The 14727-nt window shown below is 35.9% G+C and overlaps 1 protein-coding gene across 2 annotated transcripts in view; it reads right to left on the reverse strand.

Annotated features, from left to right (window-relative positions):
* Positions 1–14727, reverse strand: part of Gabrg2 (gamma-aminobutyric acid type A receptor gamma2 subunit) — a 91009-nt gene that overhangs the window by 41597 nt on the left and 34685 nt on the right. For both annotated transcript variants that reach the window (XM_031351490.1, XM_031351491.1), the window contains exon 6: positions 13724–13861. In XM_031351490.1, coding sequence (XP_031207350.1) covers positions 13724–13861 — 138 coding nt within the window. The remainder of the gene's footprint in view (positions 1–13723; positions 13862–14727) is intronic.

Genomic DNA, 14727 nt, shown 5'->3' on the forward strand with positions numbered 1-14727 from the left:
AACTCTTCTGGTAACATATTATGGTACACTGGCCAGTGTGTTTTTGGCGATTAAACATAATCCTGTGTGATGGCTCTTAACCACTGAGCCATCTCTCCAGCCCTTCAAATTCTTGACCCTATGTACTTCTCCCCCATCTCCTCCCATATCTGAATGCCCCCCTTCCCTCCCCTTCCTTTTTCCCTCCCAGGTCCTTCCCTCTCTCTACTTCCCAGAGATACTTTTCTTCCCCCTTCTGAATAGAACTGTAGCATCTACACTTTGCCAGGCAAGCATAGTAAGACAATTGCATCAATCACTAACTCCTATATACTTTCAATAAATTATGAATCACTTCTGTTTTTCTGGAACCATTAAATATGCCAGAGAGTTTTTAGGAATCTTAATTATAAAAACATTTGAAGAGGTAAAATGGTGAAAAAAAAATACAGTTCTGATCATATGGTTACCTGTTTTCAAATATTCGAAATACTCTATGCATTTTTGTTACTATGGTTATGTCACTTAGCAACTCTGACAGGGTAATAACTCTTATTCATCTAATAAGGAAAGTGAAGTCCAGATGTTTTGTGACTTGCCCTGCTATATACTAATCATCTTCTTCTTCTTTTTTTTTTTTTTCCGAGATAGGGTTTCTTTGTGTAGTCCTGGCAATTCTGGAACTCACTCTGTAGAGCAGTCTGGCCTCGAACTCAGAAATCCTCCTACTCTGCCACCCAAGTGCTGGGATTAAAGGCGTGTGCCACCACTGCCGGCTCTATATACTAATCTTGATAAACCTAGCTGGAATGTCAGGCCCATTTACTTTATGTTAGCCCAGTAGTCTTCCATTAAACTTCTTACTGAAAGGGATGTATTGCTAATTTTGTACCCCTGTGATTATAACCAGAGTGTTCCTTTGAGTCACAGATAAAATATTTCTAATCATGGGAAGCATTAAACTATCTTTATTTCGGATATGTCAGGTTAAAGTCGACTATAGTACTCTAAATATTGCTGTCAACTTCATTATCATATTTAATAGTTTATAACATGATACAATTGGCATGTTTGCATAGGAAAAGTATTCTTTGTTTTATTCATACACACAGAGAAAGAGATAGAGAGACAGAGATAGAGACAGTGAGCACAGCAACTCCTGTTCACATAAATAATCTGTTTCTTTAATAAAATTACTGTTATAACTCTACTTACCAGCAAGATCTAATACAAACTTTGAATTTAAAAGCATGCTGATAGTTACCAGTTATGTGATTTTGAAGATAAACTTGATATCTACCTTCTAAAGTCATTTAGCTTTAAGGTAAAGACCCTTTGGTAAAACGTCTAGCATACCTATGGCACCTATACCTTGCATCAGCATGCCATTCATTGTCCACAATACTCATCTGTGCATAGATTTACATTGGCAGATGTTAAAAACCTCAGTGTTTCTCTGTACTCAGGTATTTATTGTCAGCCAATGAAACGGAAGTCCTCTTTTACTCTCATTTGCATAACCCAGTGGTTTGCAGCCACAGTAATTGTTGATTAGTTCCAGTCCCTGCTTCCAGGTTACCATGTCCTAACTTATCAGAGTTATTGTTCTGAATTCATTGGTAAAACAGAATTTAAGAATGGGGGCTGAAAAGATGACTCATTAGTTACGAGCATTTGATGATATTGCAAAGGACTTGGGATCAGTTTGCAGCACTCACATGGTAACTCATAACTGAGTATAAGTTCAGCTACAGGGTTCTCATGCTTCTGGCTCCCAAGGACCACACACACTCACATACACACACACACACACACACACACACAGAGAGAGAGAGAGAGAGAGAGAGAGAGAGAGAGAGAGAGAGAGAGAGAGAGAGGCGGGGGGGGATTAAAAGTAATAAAAGTAGAGGGCAGGGGCTATGGCCACATGCTGCCCTTGCATAGGTTCGGTTCCCAGCATTCACACAATAACTCACAGTTATCTGTAACTCCACATGAAGGAATCCAATGCTTTCTTCTGACCGTTTCACATACCAGGCACACACATATGTAACACTTACATATGGTACATACAGGTAGACAAGATACACATATACATAAAATAAAAATAAATGATCCAAACGTTTTAGTAATAAAAGTAACTTAAAATAATATTTCATGAAGGAGAAGACTTAATACATATCTCATTGTTATGATTCACCAAAACAAAGTTGTTGCAGATAGCCCTGGGGCTAATTACATTTGATGTTAATTCCATTCTCCTGTGAGGTGCTGCGAACAAGGAAAAAGTCAGCACCTAGGTGATTACCTGTAAACCTTCTTCCCACCAATCGATAAAATAAAAAACAACAGCTAGTGATTGGGCAGAGAAGGAGGGGAAGGTGGAGCTGAAGGTTTTGGGAGATAAAGGGAGAGAGGATGATGGAGGACAGAGGAGAAAATGGAAGGAAAGCAGAACAGAACCACGTGGCCTGGAGAAACCACAAGTTATAAGGGGTCTCATAGATGGGGAAGATGGTCATGTAGTGGTAGATCTGCCTAATCTAGGCACACAGCTTGTATTCATATTAATTGAGTTGTGTTTTCATTGTTGGGGCATATTTGGGTTGGAGATTTACCGCAACAAAAGTCTTTAATTTTGATTTAGACTTCTTAACTACATTCTTATTGTGCACAAGATTTTACTAGAAGCTTCAGGCTTTTTCATACATAAATCATGCAAAAATAAGCCATCAAGATAACCTGGCCTTTTCATTATTTTTGACCATTTATATATTAGATTGCAGTCAATTATTCCCTGCTACTGACAAGAAGATAATTCTAGTTCGTTTTTCTTACCCATCACCACTGAATAATATCTGTAAATTAAATTCAACACAGTTTGGTATATATGAACTTGCTTTTTGCTGTAATTAATAAAGCTATATCAAGAGCTCAGTAGGGATAGCTTACATTTATAACAAATGACTATTCTCATCAACATACTACAATGCCCATGTTAACATCATGCATTTTTAACTTGTTCAGTATGAAGCCAGGTTTATGTAAATAACAAGTCCTTGACCACGTTAGGTGTCTTGACCCCACATTACCTCTTTGAAAGAGAATACTCTGAAGCTGAGAGACATTTTTGTCATGTGTTCTACCTTCCCTCAGAGTAGTTTATTATTTCCTTTTTCAAGGACAATTGATAGTAAGATGTGACCTTAAGATTTGAAGTCAAACAGAAAGTGAAAGTAAGAAATTACCAGCAAATGTATTGCCTTTAAAGTATAAACATTTTTTAATATTATTTGCTATTATGGCCTGGTCTAGTTCACACTTATCAGTGTAGAGTGACTCTACTATACCAACATTCAAGTAGCTTGTACCAGAGAGAGAGAAAGGGGGTAAGAGCTAGAGACTTACAAAGACAGATGTATAAAGATATAGAGATATGGCAGAATAGTAACAAGTAAACAAATTGCAAGATGAATAAAGTAATGGAAACGTCTTTCTTCAAACACAAGTTCAACAGTTTCTTTACCTTAAATAGAACTTGACTTGTTCAAGGTCACTAAACCATATGGCGTTATGATTAAAATGACAAGCCTTAAACAGGAATTATACGGTTTTGCCCTATCCCAGCTGTCGCATTGCATTGTAGAAAACAAATAATAGGATTTTGTTGCAGATGTTGTAGATCTTCTGAACACCACAAGAAGACTATGTTAATTGGCTATGTAAGACTGCTGATCAGTAATATGCTGGAAAAGCAGCAATAAAGCTTCGAGCTTCTTACATGAGAGCTAGGAAGTCAACACAATGTCTGTGGGCACAGATGGCCATGCATAGAACTGCATGACTCTATTTTTATCTAACCTCCATCTCCTATGAATGTGGATAGCAAAAGGAAGTTGGCTGAATTTAAAATCAATTTATTCGTTGATGGTGGATGTTTGTGATATGTAATTCCAAGCATAAAGATGAAAGGACATGATACCTAGAAAGAATATGCTCTGGCATTTCCTCGGGACTCATTTCAATGCTGTTCCTCAGGCATACCTTGGCTGTGTGCTTTTCGTATTTATCTCCAGGAGTGTTGTTCTATGAAGTAATTCTCTTTGTCTTTTAACAAACAATAATGTTTCTTTCATAATATATGTGCTGTCACTCGAGATTTATTATGTTTATTTTTTTCCCAATTTCAATAATAGTATAGGTTGATTTTGAATTCCCAAATAAGAAAACATTAGATCTGAAACAAAGTCAATACCCCTGAGGGGCAAGAAGAAGGCATGCTGAAGATTTGGGTAAACTGAATTATTTCATATTCTCCTTGTTTAGACAGTTGTTGACTTCTCTCTATTCAATAGTGTGCCTGTGGAAATGGGCTCAGATACTTAAGATATAAGAATGTTTAACTTTGCTACACACTTTCTTGTTGTCCAATAGTCACTGAAATGAACCAAACTCTGCTCAGATCCCCTCTCTTCTATTTAGAAACTTTCTAATTGGTTGCTACCTCCTAACCTCCCTGGTTTTACCTCTTTGTATTAATTTCTTTCTGAGTAAAATTATAATTACCACTGATCCTTAAAACCTTGTTTTGTAATGGCTTAATTTCACTCTTAGTCACGAATATGCTAGCCAGAATCATCAACCAAGTAACTGTGATTGTTTGATATTACAATTGTTTCCCCTGATTTGCTCTCTCTTTAACAGCATGCTATTACACAGCTCATGAGTTAGATAGACATCATTTTTCATATTTCAGAGTTCCTCACTATTCAGCAGTGAACAAGAAATATAATTGAAGAAAATGAAAGCATTTGGCCTTGATAGTCCCATGAGTGTAGGCATATTAGAAATCCTACAATAATGCACACATGGTTAAAGGTTTTATATTGTGCATTAGTGGAACATTAAGGAGATGGTATTTTCTAGTGTATCTTTGTGTCATTCTGAAAGAAAGTTTACTTCAATTAACAGATACTTTTAGAGTAGATGGAGATTGAATTGGAAGATAAAAAATGCACTACTATGTTTTAAGTATATGGTTATTGGAAGCACTGCCAATTTAGTGTATTTTCATCATACATTTTCCCCATAGTTCAGTCTATGTTATTACTGGTGGGTGAATGGACTGTTAAGAGATCATACCTAATATAAGGAATGGATCATTGTGGGTGTACCCTTGAATGGATCAGCTGCATATGTAGCAGAGGATGGCCTTGTGGGTCATCAATGGGAGGAGAGGCCATTGGTCCTGTGAAGGCTCTATGCCCCAGTGAAGGGGAATCCCAGGGCCAGGAAGCAGGAGTGGGTGGGTTCGTGAGCAGGGTAACGGGGGATAGGAGGTTTTTGGATGGGAAGCCAGGAAAAGGGATAACATTTGAAATGTAAATAAAGAAAGAAAATATCTAATTTATAGAAGAAGAAGAAAAAGGAGGAAGAGGAGGGGAAGGAGGAGGAGGAGGAGGAGGAGGAGAAGAAGAAGAAGAAGAAGAAGAAGAAGAAGAAGAAGAAGAAGAAGAAGAAGAAGAAGAAGAAAAACAAGAGGAGGAAGAGGAAGAGGAAGAGGAAGAGGAAGAGGAAGGGACATTTACGATGTGACCTGGCCACTTCTCTCCTCTCCAGATGCTCCTACTATGGCATTCTTCCTCAACACATACTCAGGGCATCAGGACCAAGGGCCCATTGACTGAAGTTTCTAAAAATGAGTGAAAATCCAAATTTTCTTCTTTTAAGTTGATTCTTTAGGTATTTTAACGTAGCAATAGAAAGCAAACACAGAGGCACATGATAAACTCAACCAAGAATTTCGTTTTTACTCATGGTTGACATATTTGTCAGTTCTTTTAGTCCAAGATATTTTCTGAATTTTTGAAGATGTTTTTTATTATATTTGTGTGTGTGTGTGTGTGCATATTGTATAATATGATACGTGTATAGAAATCAGTGGAAACCTCATGGGAATTACCTCCTTCAATGATGTGGGTCTCTGGAATCTAATTCTAGACTTTGGTTTAGTGGCAAGTACCTTTAGACAATACGCCCACTCACTAGTCCTGACATATTTTTAAAATAGTTATTTTGACATTTTTATGAGGCAATTTATTTGAGTAATAAGTGATAACAGAAAACTTGAATTTTTTTTTAATTTCCTCAGTTCTGTTGTTATGTCTTCCTTTTCATTTCTGATTTTGTTAACTTGGATACTGTCTCTGTGCTCTTTAGATAGATTAGCTAAGGGTTAATCTCTCTTGTTGATTTTCTCAGAGAATCAGCTCCTAGTTTTGTTGATTCTTTCAAGGAAAGGTCACCCAGAGACTGCCCCACCTTGGTATCCATCCCATCAGCAGACACCAAAATCTGACACTATTGTTGATGTTACTGTAGCTGAGTTTCCATTCAGTTAACTTAATTCTTTTAACTTAATTAACACAAGAAAACCCTACTAACTTTTATTTTTTCATTTTATTTCCTGCCTCTCCCCTTAATATAGTTCACTTCAATAACAATCCTTTGATCTCTTTCGTTTCTATAGCAATCTAAATTAATCTTAAGTTGGGAACTTGGATTGGTATTCAGAGAAAAATTATATATATGCATATACATATATATATGTATATATATATACATATATATATGTGTATATATATATATATATATATATATATACACACACTTGAACTTGATATCAAGTAGTGAAGTAGAAATAAGTAAAGATGTTAGAGTAGGTCAACATACATGCCAGTTCATACAGAAAAGTATTATATGCTGGGGGGTGGTGTACAAGATTAGAAGATGAAGAATAATTAGCAGCTAATTCTAGACACCAATCAATAAGTATAAACTTTATCCATGGACTATTACTCTAAATTGTGTCTGTGTATCACAAATAATTAAAATGAACACACATTTAATGGTATGGGCTTTTAGAATATTTGTACTTATGTATTTATTGCAAGAAAAAAATAAGAAACAAATATACCTATTTATTAGAAACTTTCTGGGTACTGTGACAAAATAGCCAGACAAAGCAATTTAACTAGTGAAGAGTTTATTTTGGCTCAGAATCAGGTTTGATACATTATTTGTGGGAATTTCTGGTTGCAGGAGCTTTAGGTAGCTGATCATCCACTGTCAGAAGGCAGAGAGTGATAAAAACTGATACTCAGCCCAATCATTATTATTTTTTTTTGCCCTTCCCATTTCAGGAAACTGTGAGCCTAAGCTCAAAAAGTAGGTGAAGGAAGCAAAGGAATAATCACTAATGTGCAATTTTTGACAAAATCTGTAGGAAAGGGCTTCATGACTGCAGTTGTGTCAAATACATTGTGAACAACAATGTGGATAATCCAGTGGATAAGAGGGATATAATAATTTCCTTTTTGGTTCATTATGAAGGTATTTATTTCATAATAATTTAAGTTCCTCTATGACAACTACCTGTTTATTTTTTTTCATCTCAGAATGAGAACATGGGAGAACAACGTTCTTCTCTCTCTCTCTCTCTCTCTCTCTCTCTCTCTCTCTCTCTCACACACACACACACACACACACACACACACACACACACATATACACATACACACAAATTATGGAGAGAATATGATAACCAAATTCTATGAGTATTAATAATACGAGCAGAAAAAATGGATTCCTGTTTGAAAACACTGTAAAGTGGGAAAATGAATCCTGCAATAAATATATTAATTGATAAAACAGATACAGTTTTATCAAAGTAAATTTTCACATTGGGTGCCCTGAGGGGTTAAGGGTTGAGAATAAATGTCTCTATGTAAAGTTAGGCACTAGTTATATTCTCACAGGGTAATGGGATTCAAGGTGGGAAGCTGATAGGATTTCAATAATAGTTATGGTGGTCATAGTAACTGTGATGAAATCTCTTTCCTTTTACAAAGAGCTTCCCACAAGCCAGAACAATTGAAATACTTTTCACTTGGCTTTATTTTCTCATGTGGGTGCTGAGGATACAAGATCATATCCCTGAGATAATACAGCAAGCATTCTTACCCACAGAATCATGTACTCGATTTTTTAAATTTAAATAGAACACCCATGAGCAATCCCATGATAGTAGTGATGTTGAGCTCAGACATACTAACTAAATTATTTCCGAGAAGGGCATATGAATACCAAAAGTAGAAGCTGTTTTGAAAGCTTGGGTGACCAAGATCTTAAAGTGCATACTATTAAAGAAGGTTCCACATAGTTTTGGAGCAAACGTCAGTGAAAACACTAAGGGGAAGAAGATACTTGTTTAAGACTTAGAGTGACAGACTTAAGATACTGTGGGTGGGATCTAGGAGAAGATGGTCAGTGTTGTGAGAGTTTGATTCTCTGGAACTACATGGTGAAAAGGGGAGAACCAACTCCAACAGATTTGAGTTGATCACCACATGCACCCTGCAGTACATGCACACACACACACACACACACACACACACACACACACACACATTAAATGCCATGTGGTTTTAAAAATATTTTAGGTGGGTTTTAAAAAATACTCTGTTAGACAGAAAGAAAATTGAAATTGAATGTGAGTATGGGCTAGAGAAGATTGTTTCAGGCCTATATTAACAGGTAAATTTTTTGACAAGTTGAGAAAATACAGAAAATAATGCTGAAGGTGGCATGACACTAGAACCTCAAGCAGTAGAGAGAGTAGGTTGAGTCTGAATGAATTTGCTCCACTCTTGACATAAACTGGGCTTTGTATACCAGGGACTCACAGCACCAGCATGAGACCAAAATAGTCTAATAAGTAAGAAAAACCAAGCTCTTCGTAGCAGGCCCATTATATTTATACTCTGCACATGCCCTCGATCCTCACAAAGAATTAAAATTCTCAAATCACTGACCACGCTATCAGTAGTTGGTAATTGTAGTTAGTATTGCGATATGGGAAACTGATAAAAGCTAGATCCACGGAGTGAATTCTGGAGCATGTTGTAGTGTTCAAGAAGTTCTGCTGCTCTTGTTTAATTTATAAGGCACACACCTTAGAGGAGAGAGGCTGACAGCAGGGACATGCCTTAATAAGCTGTCGACATAGTCCAGATAATAACAGACACACTTGTGAACTAGGACAGTGGCAGTGGCAACAAAAAGGAGGACAGTTACACAAGAGATTTCAGAGGCATAAGTGCCTTCATGAATCATTAGGTGTGGGAGGCAGAGACATGACTCTGAGTGTTCATGCCTGCCTCACAGGGGCCAAAGTGATGCTGACACTAGATAATGAAACATCAAAAAGAGATGAAGTTTGGAAAAAGGATTCTTAGATCAGGATTCGTGACAGTGTAGTAACTGAATTGAAGATGCTCACTAAGTGCTAAACTAATCTACCACCCAGAAAATATTTTTCTCCAGGTTTCACACAGAGATACTGAGAGTAAATAAGATGAATCAAGAACTATGAAGAAGCAAGCAATGACTTAACTGGTGAGGAATTCTTTCCTGTATAAACTTTCTCATCATTCTGTGTTTATGTATGCACATATGTGTTTATGTATGCACATATGTGTTTATGTATGTATATATATATGTATATATATGTTATATATATATGGTGCTAGTTGTAGTACATGTTGCCTTTCCTTCCTCTTTTTCAATATACTCAGTTTTGGGAGCACAAATAAACATACATGCATACATACATATAATATGTGTATTTATTATATACTTCACAGTAACTTCTATTCATAGTAATGGATTCTGACTTACTACTTTTGCTAATTTAAAAAGGCATCAATTTAGCTAAAAATACAGTAATCTAATTAAAAATAACACTGAGCACATAAGTTCAAATTCAGCCATTACGAGCCAGGGACCACTTTCCTCAGTCTTTCCACACAGTTTTTCAACATTCTGTAAGCGAACATCATTAAAATAGTACACAAAATGTTCCTCTAAAACCAAGGTGTCATCAGTTCTGATAAAGCTCTGGGCATTTTTGATGTTAGCTTGATATCAACCAGGAACATACTGGCTTTGATATGTCACCTTTCTCCTAATCATTCAATTAACCTCCTCCTCCTCTCTCCAAAATTACAGAAAACGCCAGTCTAACTACTGATTTTGACCATGCTATCCAATCATTCAGTTTGCAATGCACTGCACTCCATGATGTACTCCATCTGTCCATCACACTCTTCAGTCTCACAGTACCTTACATCAGGTCTTTCATACTAGATTTTATAGAATCAAATTGTTGGAAGAATCAAGCTGTGGTATCTATAGGTATTGATGTTAATTTTCAATCCTTTGTTTTCAATGAGGCCATTGAAATAGAAATGCATGGAAATGAAAAACAAGGAGTAGAAAGAAATGGTAAGTGTTAGGTTTAGTCACCCACCATTAAATGAACTCATTGTATCAAACCTGACATTTTCTTTTCCTACTGCTTCAGTCTAATTTCCTTCGGGAGATTAATTTTCCTATGGGACCTTGGTAACTTGTACTCTGTGTAAAGTGATGAGATAATTCTCTTCTGCACATATATCTTAATAAGTGCCCTCTGGCAGCATCCCAATGACATTGAAGGTGGGAGATTATACTAGGGATTCAGGATGCAGCATCAGACTTTGTTGGCTGCCATTTGTGCTGAACATCTTGCTGGAACAAAATGACTAAACAAAAGTGTGCTAGTCATGAGTTTGTGATGCTGTTTTAGAGTATGGGGACAAATATAGAAATGTGGATATACAGCAGAACTTAATCCCAGTTTCTCTTTCTGGAAGAGATAAAAACTGGAGATTATTTTTATATTACTTTTATAGATGGGAGGCTTTAGTGAAATGGTAGCCTTAAGATTTTGTTTTTTGTGTGTCTTAAACAAATGAAAAATAAAATTGGTCTAGTACATGATGATCAGTATCCTTGAGAATCCAGGAACAGAAGCTCACCTTTCTATGCACTGTTTTGATCTTTGTGCTTGCTCTTCTAAAAGAAAGGAGTCTGTAGAAGAACCTTGTGGGTGGTAAAAGCAGTGCAGGGATCAGCTCCTTCTCTAGTTTGGAGAGTGATGTGTTGAAGGCCAATTTGTGAATTTCTGTTTTGTTTAGTTCCTGAATCTATTCATCACTGAGCAAAGGATAAGGTACCTTCGATATTACTCAATACAAAAATTATGTCCTATGAATGTATGAAAAGCAACCACTGGAAATCTGATAGAAACTTAGGTACATAATTAAAGCTTGCTTTGTATAAATAGTAAGGTGAGAACATAAGGTGTATGTCTGAAATGGAGACATATTTCACTTTCTATAATAACATTGAGTTGTTGGAACACTGCACAGAGCTTACATTTAGTTTTTCAGAGTTCAAATTGGCTACACATACATATAGCTGGTTTTTGCTACTTTTGGATTCTTCTTTTTCCTATCATTGATACCCTGGTTTCACCATCTATCACTAGATAGGAAAGAAAGAAGGATAGAGGAGAGAGAGATAGAGGCCCCTGGATCTAATTACTTTCTTCTTTGACCATAACTACTAACAAACTGCAATCAACCCCATTGAATGACCAACACCTCTCAGCACCCTAGCATATATACATATATATATTTATATATATGCACACTCTGAAAAGTTCCTAGAATTCCAAATGCCACACAATCACAGAAACTATCTACAGCTGGAGAAAACATGCCTCTGCTAGAGCACAAGGCAAATCATAATTAGCTACTGAGGACAATCTGAAGAAGCCCCACATGCCTACAACTGGGATTAAAATAAAATTATATTTAAAAAATATTTCTGTGTTTTTTAAAGTAACAAAAATTCCAGAATTGTCACCACACATATGAAACATTTCTCATCTCAAAATATGTCTAATTTGCTCCCAAGGAGAGTTTTTAATCTATAAAGCATACCATCTATATTTGTTACTGTTATATTACTGTGCTAAAACACAATACATCTTACAGAAGACTTTACTGGAGGCTTACAATTTTAGTGGATATTCAATGACCATTATGATTAGGAGCAGAATGCTGGAGCAGTCAATGAGAGCTTGAATATTGAAACACAGCTATGAGGCAGAGCTCTGAATGCTGTAGACTTTTGAAATAACACATCGATATACCTTCCATTAGTTTGAGTTACTCTTGTTCTGATGAAACACCATGAGGAAAACTAAGTTGAAGAGGAAAGGGTTCATTTGACTTGCATAATCACTGAGGGAAGCCAAGGCAAGAAATGAAACCAGGAGGCAGACCATAAAGAGTTGTTTATCTCCCCCTACCCCCCAACAACTGTGGCTTGGACAGTTTGTTTTTGTATAGCACCGAGAACCACCATCCAAGGGATGGTACCAGCCATATTGGACTAGATTTGCCAACATCTATCATTATTAGGAAAATGCCCTATAGTCTTGCTTACAGCCCAATCTTTTTCAAGTATTTTCTCAGTTATGAGCCCTCCTCTCTGATGGCTTTAACATGTGTCAAATTGACATATAACTTCCCAGCATATAGTTCCTCCAACAAGTCTGTGCCTCCTGATCCTGCTTAAAGAGTTCACTGAACTGGGGACCAAATATTCAAATATGAGTCTATGGTAAACATTTTCATTCAGACCACCCCAACATTAAAAATCATGAGACTTCATTTTCAAATATTGACTTTTACCTTATCTTAATAATTTAATTTCCTATATGCACTTAACAATTATACTTTTAGAAGCATGTAATTATTGATAACTTCATAAATTCCAGTATCATTTTATGATATATATATATATACACAGACTCTCAGTATCTCTTTTAATATATATAAAATATTTGGAAATTTGGTCCCATGGGAGTTTCAGAAAATGTCACAGTATCTATAGCTTATCATTGATACATTTGTGACTTGAGACAGGTCTATCCAGTACATAAAGCTTGTTATCTCATCCAGTTTGGGAGACAGTGTAAAATTACTAAATTGAGAAGTGAATTACACACACACTATCCAGTCACCCATATGAACTCACACCAATGTAACAGTAACAGCTTACACAGGACTGTGTAAGCTCTAGCCAGAAGATGTCCTGGCATAGAGGGTGAGTTATCCTCTAGATGGAGAACTGTTGTCATTCCATAGCCTTTGGGAAAGGAGACTTTGGTTGTGTTTGTTTGCCTGTTTTATGATGGAACTTCTGATAAGATAATCTTTACACATCAGAACAGACCATAATCCCAATACTAGTTTGGTCACAGAAACTGTATGGAAAGTGGAGAAAAAATGTGAACACAAAGTTGACAGGAAGAAGTAAAAGAATGGCAATGGTTGGGTTGGAGATGGGACAATATGTTAAAAATACATTGCATGAAGTTCTCAAAGGCTTAACAAACATATTTTGAATAGATTAAATTACTCAGAGGTCAATGAATCCTTACCTACTTCATTTACTTGAATGATTATTAAAAATACTGCAATTTCAGTATATTTTCAAACATGCTCCCTAACAGGAATAAATTAATTTATACCTAATAAACATGTTATTTTCACAGATAATTGCAATTCATTTAAAAAATAATATATAAATTCCTAAACCCTTAAATGCAGTTTGTCTTACATTGATAGAGTACATGTGTATTTATCTATGCAACTAGAATACCAGCTATCATTTTGTCTAAAAAATGAATCTGCTTCACTATTGTTTTGAATACCATTTATATATTTGTGCATCAAAAAGCTTCACAGACTGTGCATGTGAGTGAAAATCCTCTTCAAGAGTGTCTTACCAGAAGTTGTCTTCACTACTTCAGTGGTATTCCTCAATCCGACAAAGGAAAACTGATACAGCCTCCATGATCTTGTGTCACCCACTTCAACAGAACTGCGCTTCCATTGATAAACAATTTCTTCACGAGGATATCCATCTACCATGAGATAGGAAAGCTCACATTAAATATGACAGTGAATGATCAGCCATTGGGAGCAACCTTCTTTGAATAAGTTGTAAATACCAAAAGAGAACAAAACTGAAAGTCATATGAGCACATGGGGAATTTGCCTCTCAGAAAATTAACAAAATTCATATCACATCCTGCTGGAAAAGAGTGAAAGTTACAAAATCAAAACTGCCTTTGAAAAATATTGCTTTTAATTGAATTTGTGTAAACAATGAAGGATACTATAAATGTTGTATTTATACTTTATATCACCTGAGATAAGATACAAAAGTGTCCAGTACAAAATGAAAGTTAAGTATGTAAGAGAGTGTTTCATAATGTAGGATGGCCAATAGTTCAAGATTTTAACAGTCATGTAGACATACGGAAACACTGAAAAAGATACAAGAAAGAGGCTTCCCTAATAATTATCGTATTACCATGATCATTCACATTATCAGATATCAAGTTGTTCAGTCTCTTGACTTTTATTTTTAGATTTTGGTTTGGGGAATAATAAATTTCTATGTAAGTAGCTCATGTTGACCTTAAGTCAATCATCTCTGTATTCACCCGATTACTAGAATTGTACCAGTTGTGTGTGACAGACACCAAAGAGAAAAGGAAATCTACTAGCATATGGTTTAATTCAGTTTTAACATACATTGAAATTTAAAATTAAAACCATTATATAAAAATGCCAATAGGAACACACGAAAGAGCTTAGGTGAAGATCTTCAAGAGAACAGTATTAACTCACAATCAGGGTAAAACAGTCATGAGCAGGACATCCCTAGATATAATAGGAATTTTTTAAATTTGGATTGGATTATATATTTTTATTAGATATTTTA

The sequence above is a fragment of the Mastomys coucha genome, unplaced genomic scaffold, assembly GCF_008632895.1.
Source record: "Mastomys coucha isolate ucsf_1 unplaced genomic scaffold, UCSF_Mcou_1 pScaffold5, whole genome shotgun sequence".
Classification (NCBI taxonomy): domain Eukaryota; kingdom Metazoa; phylum Chordata; class Mammalia; order Rodentia; family Muridae; genus Mastomys; species Mastomys coucha.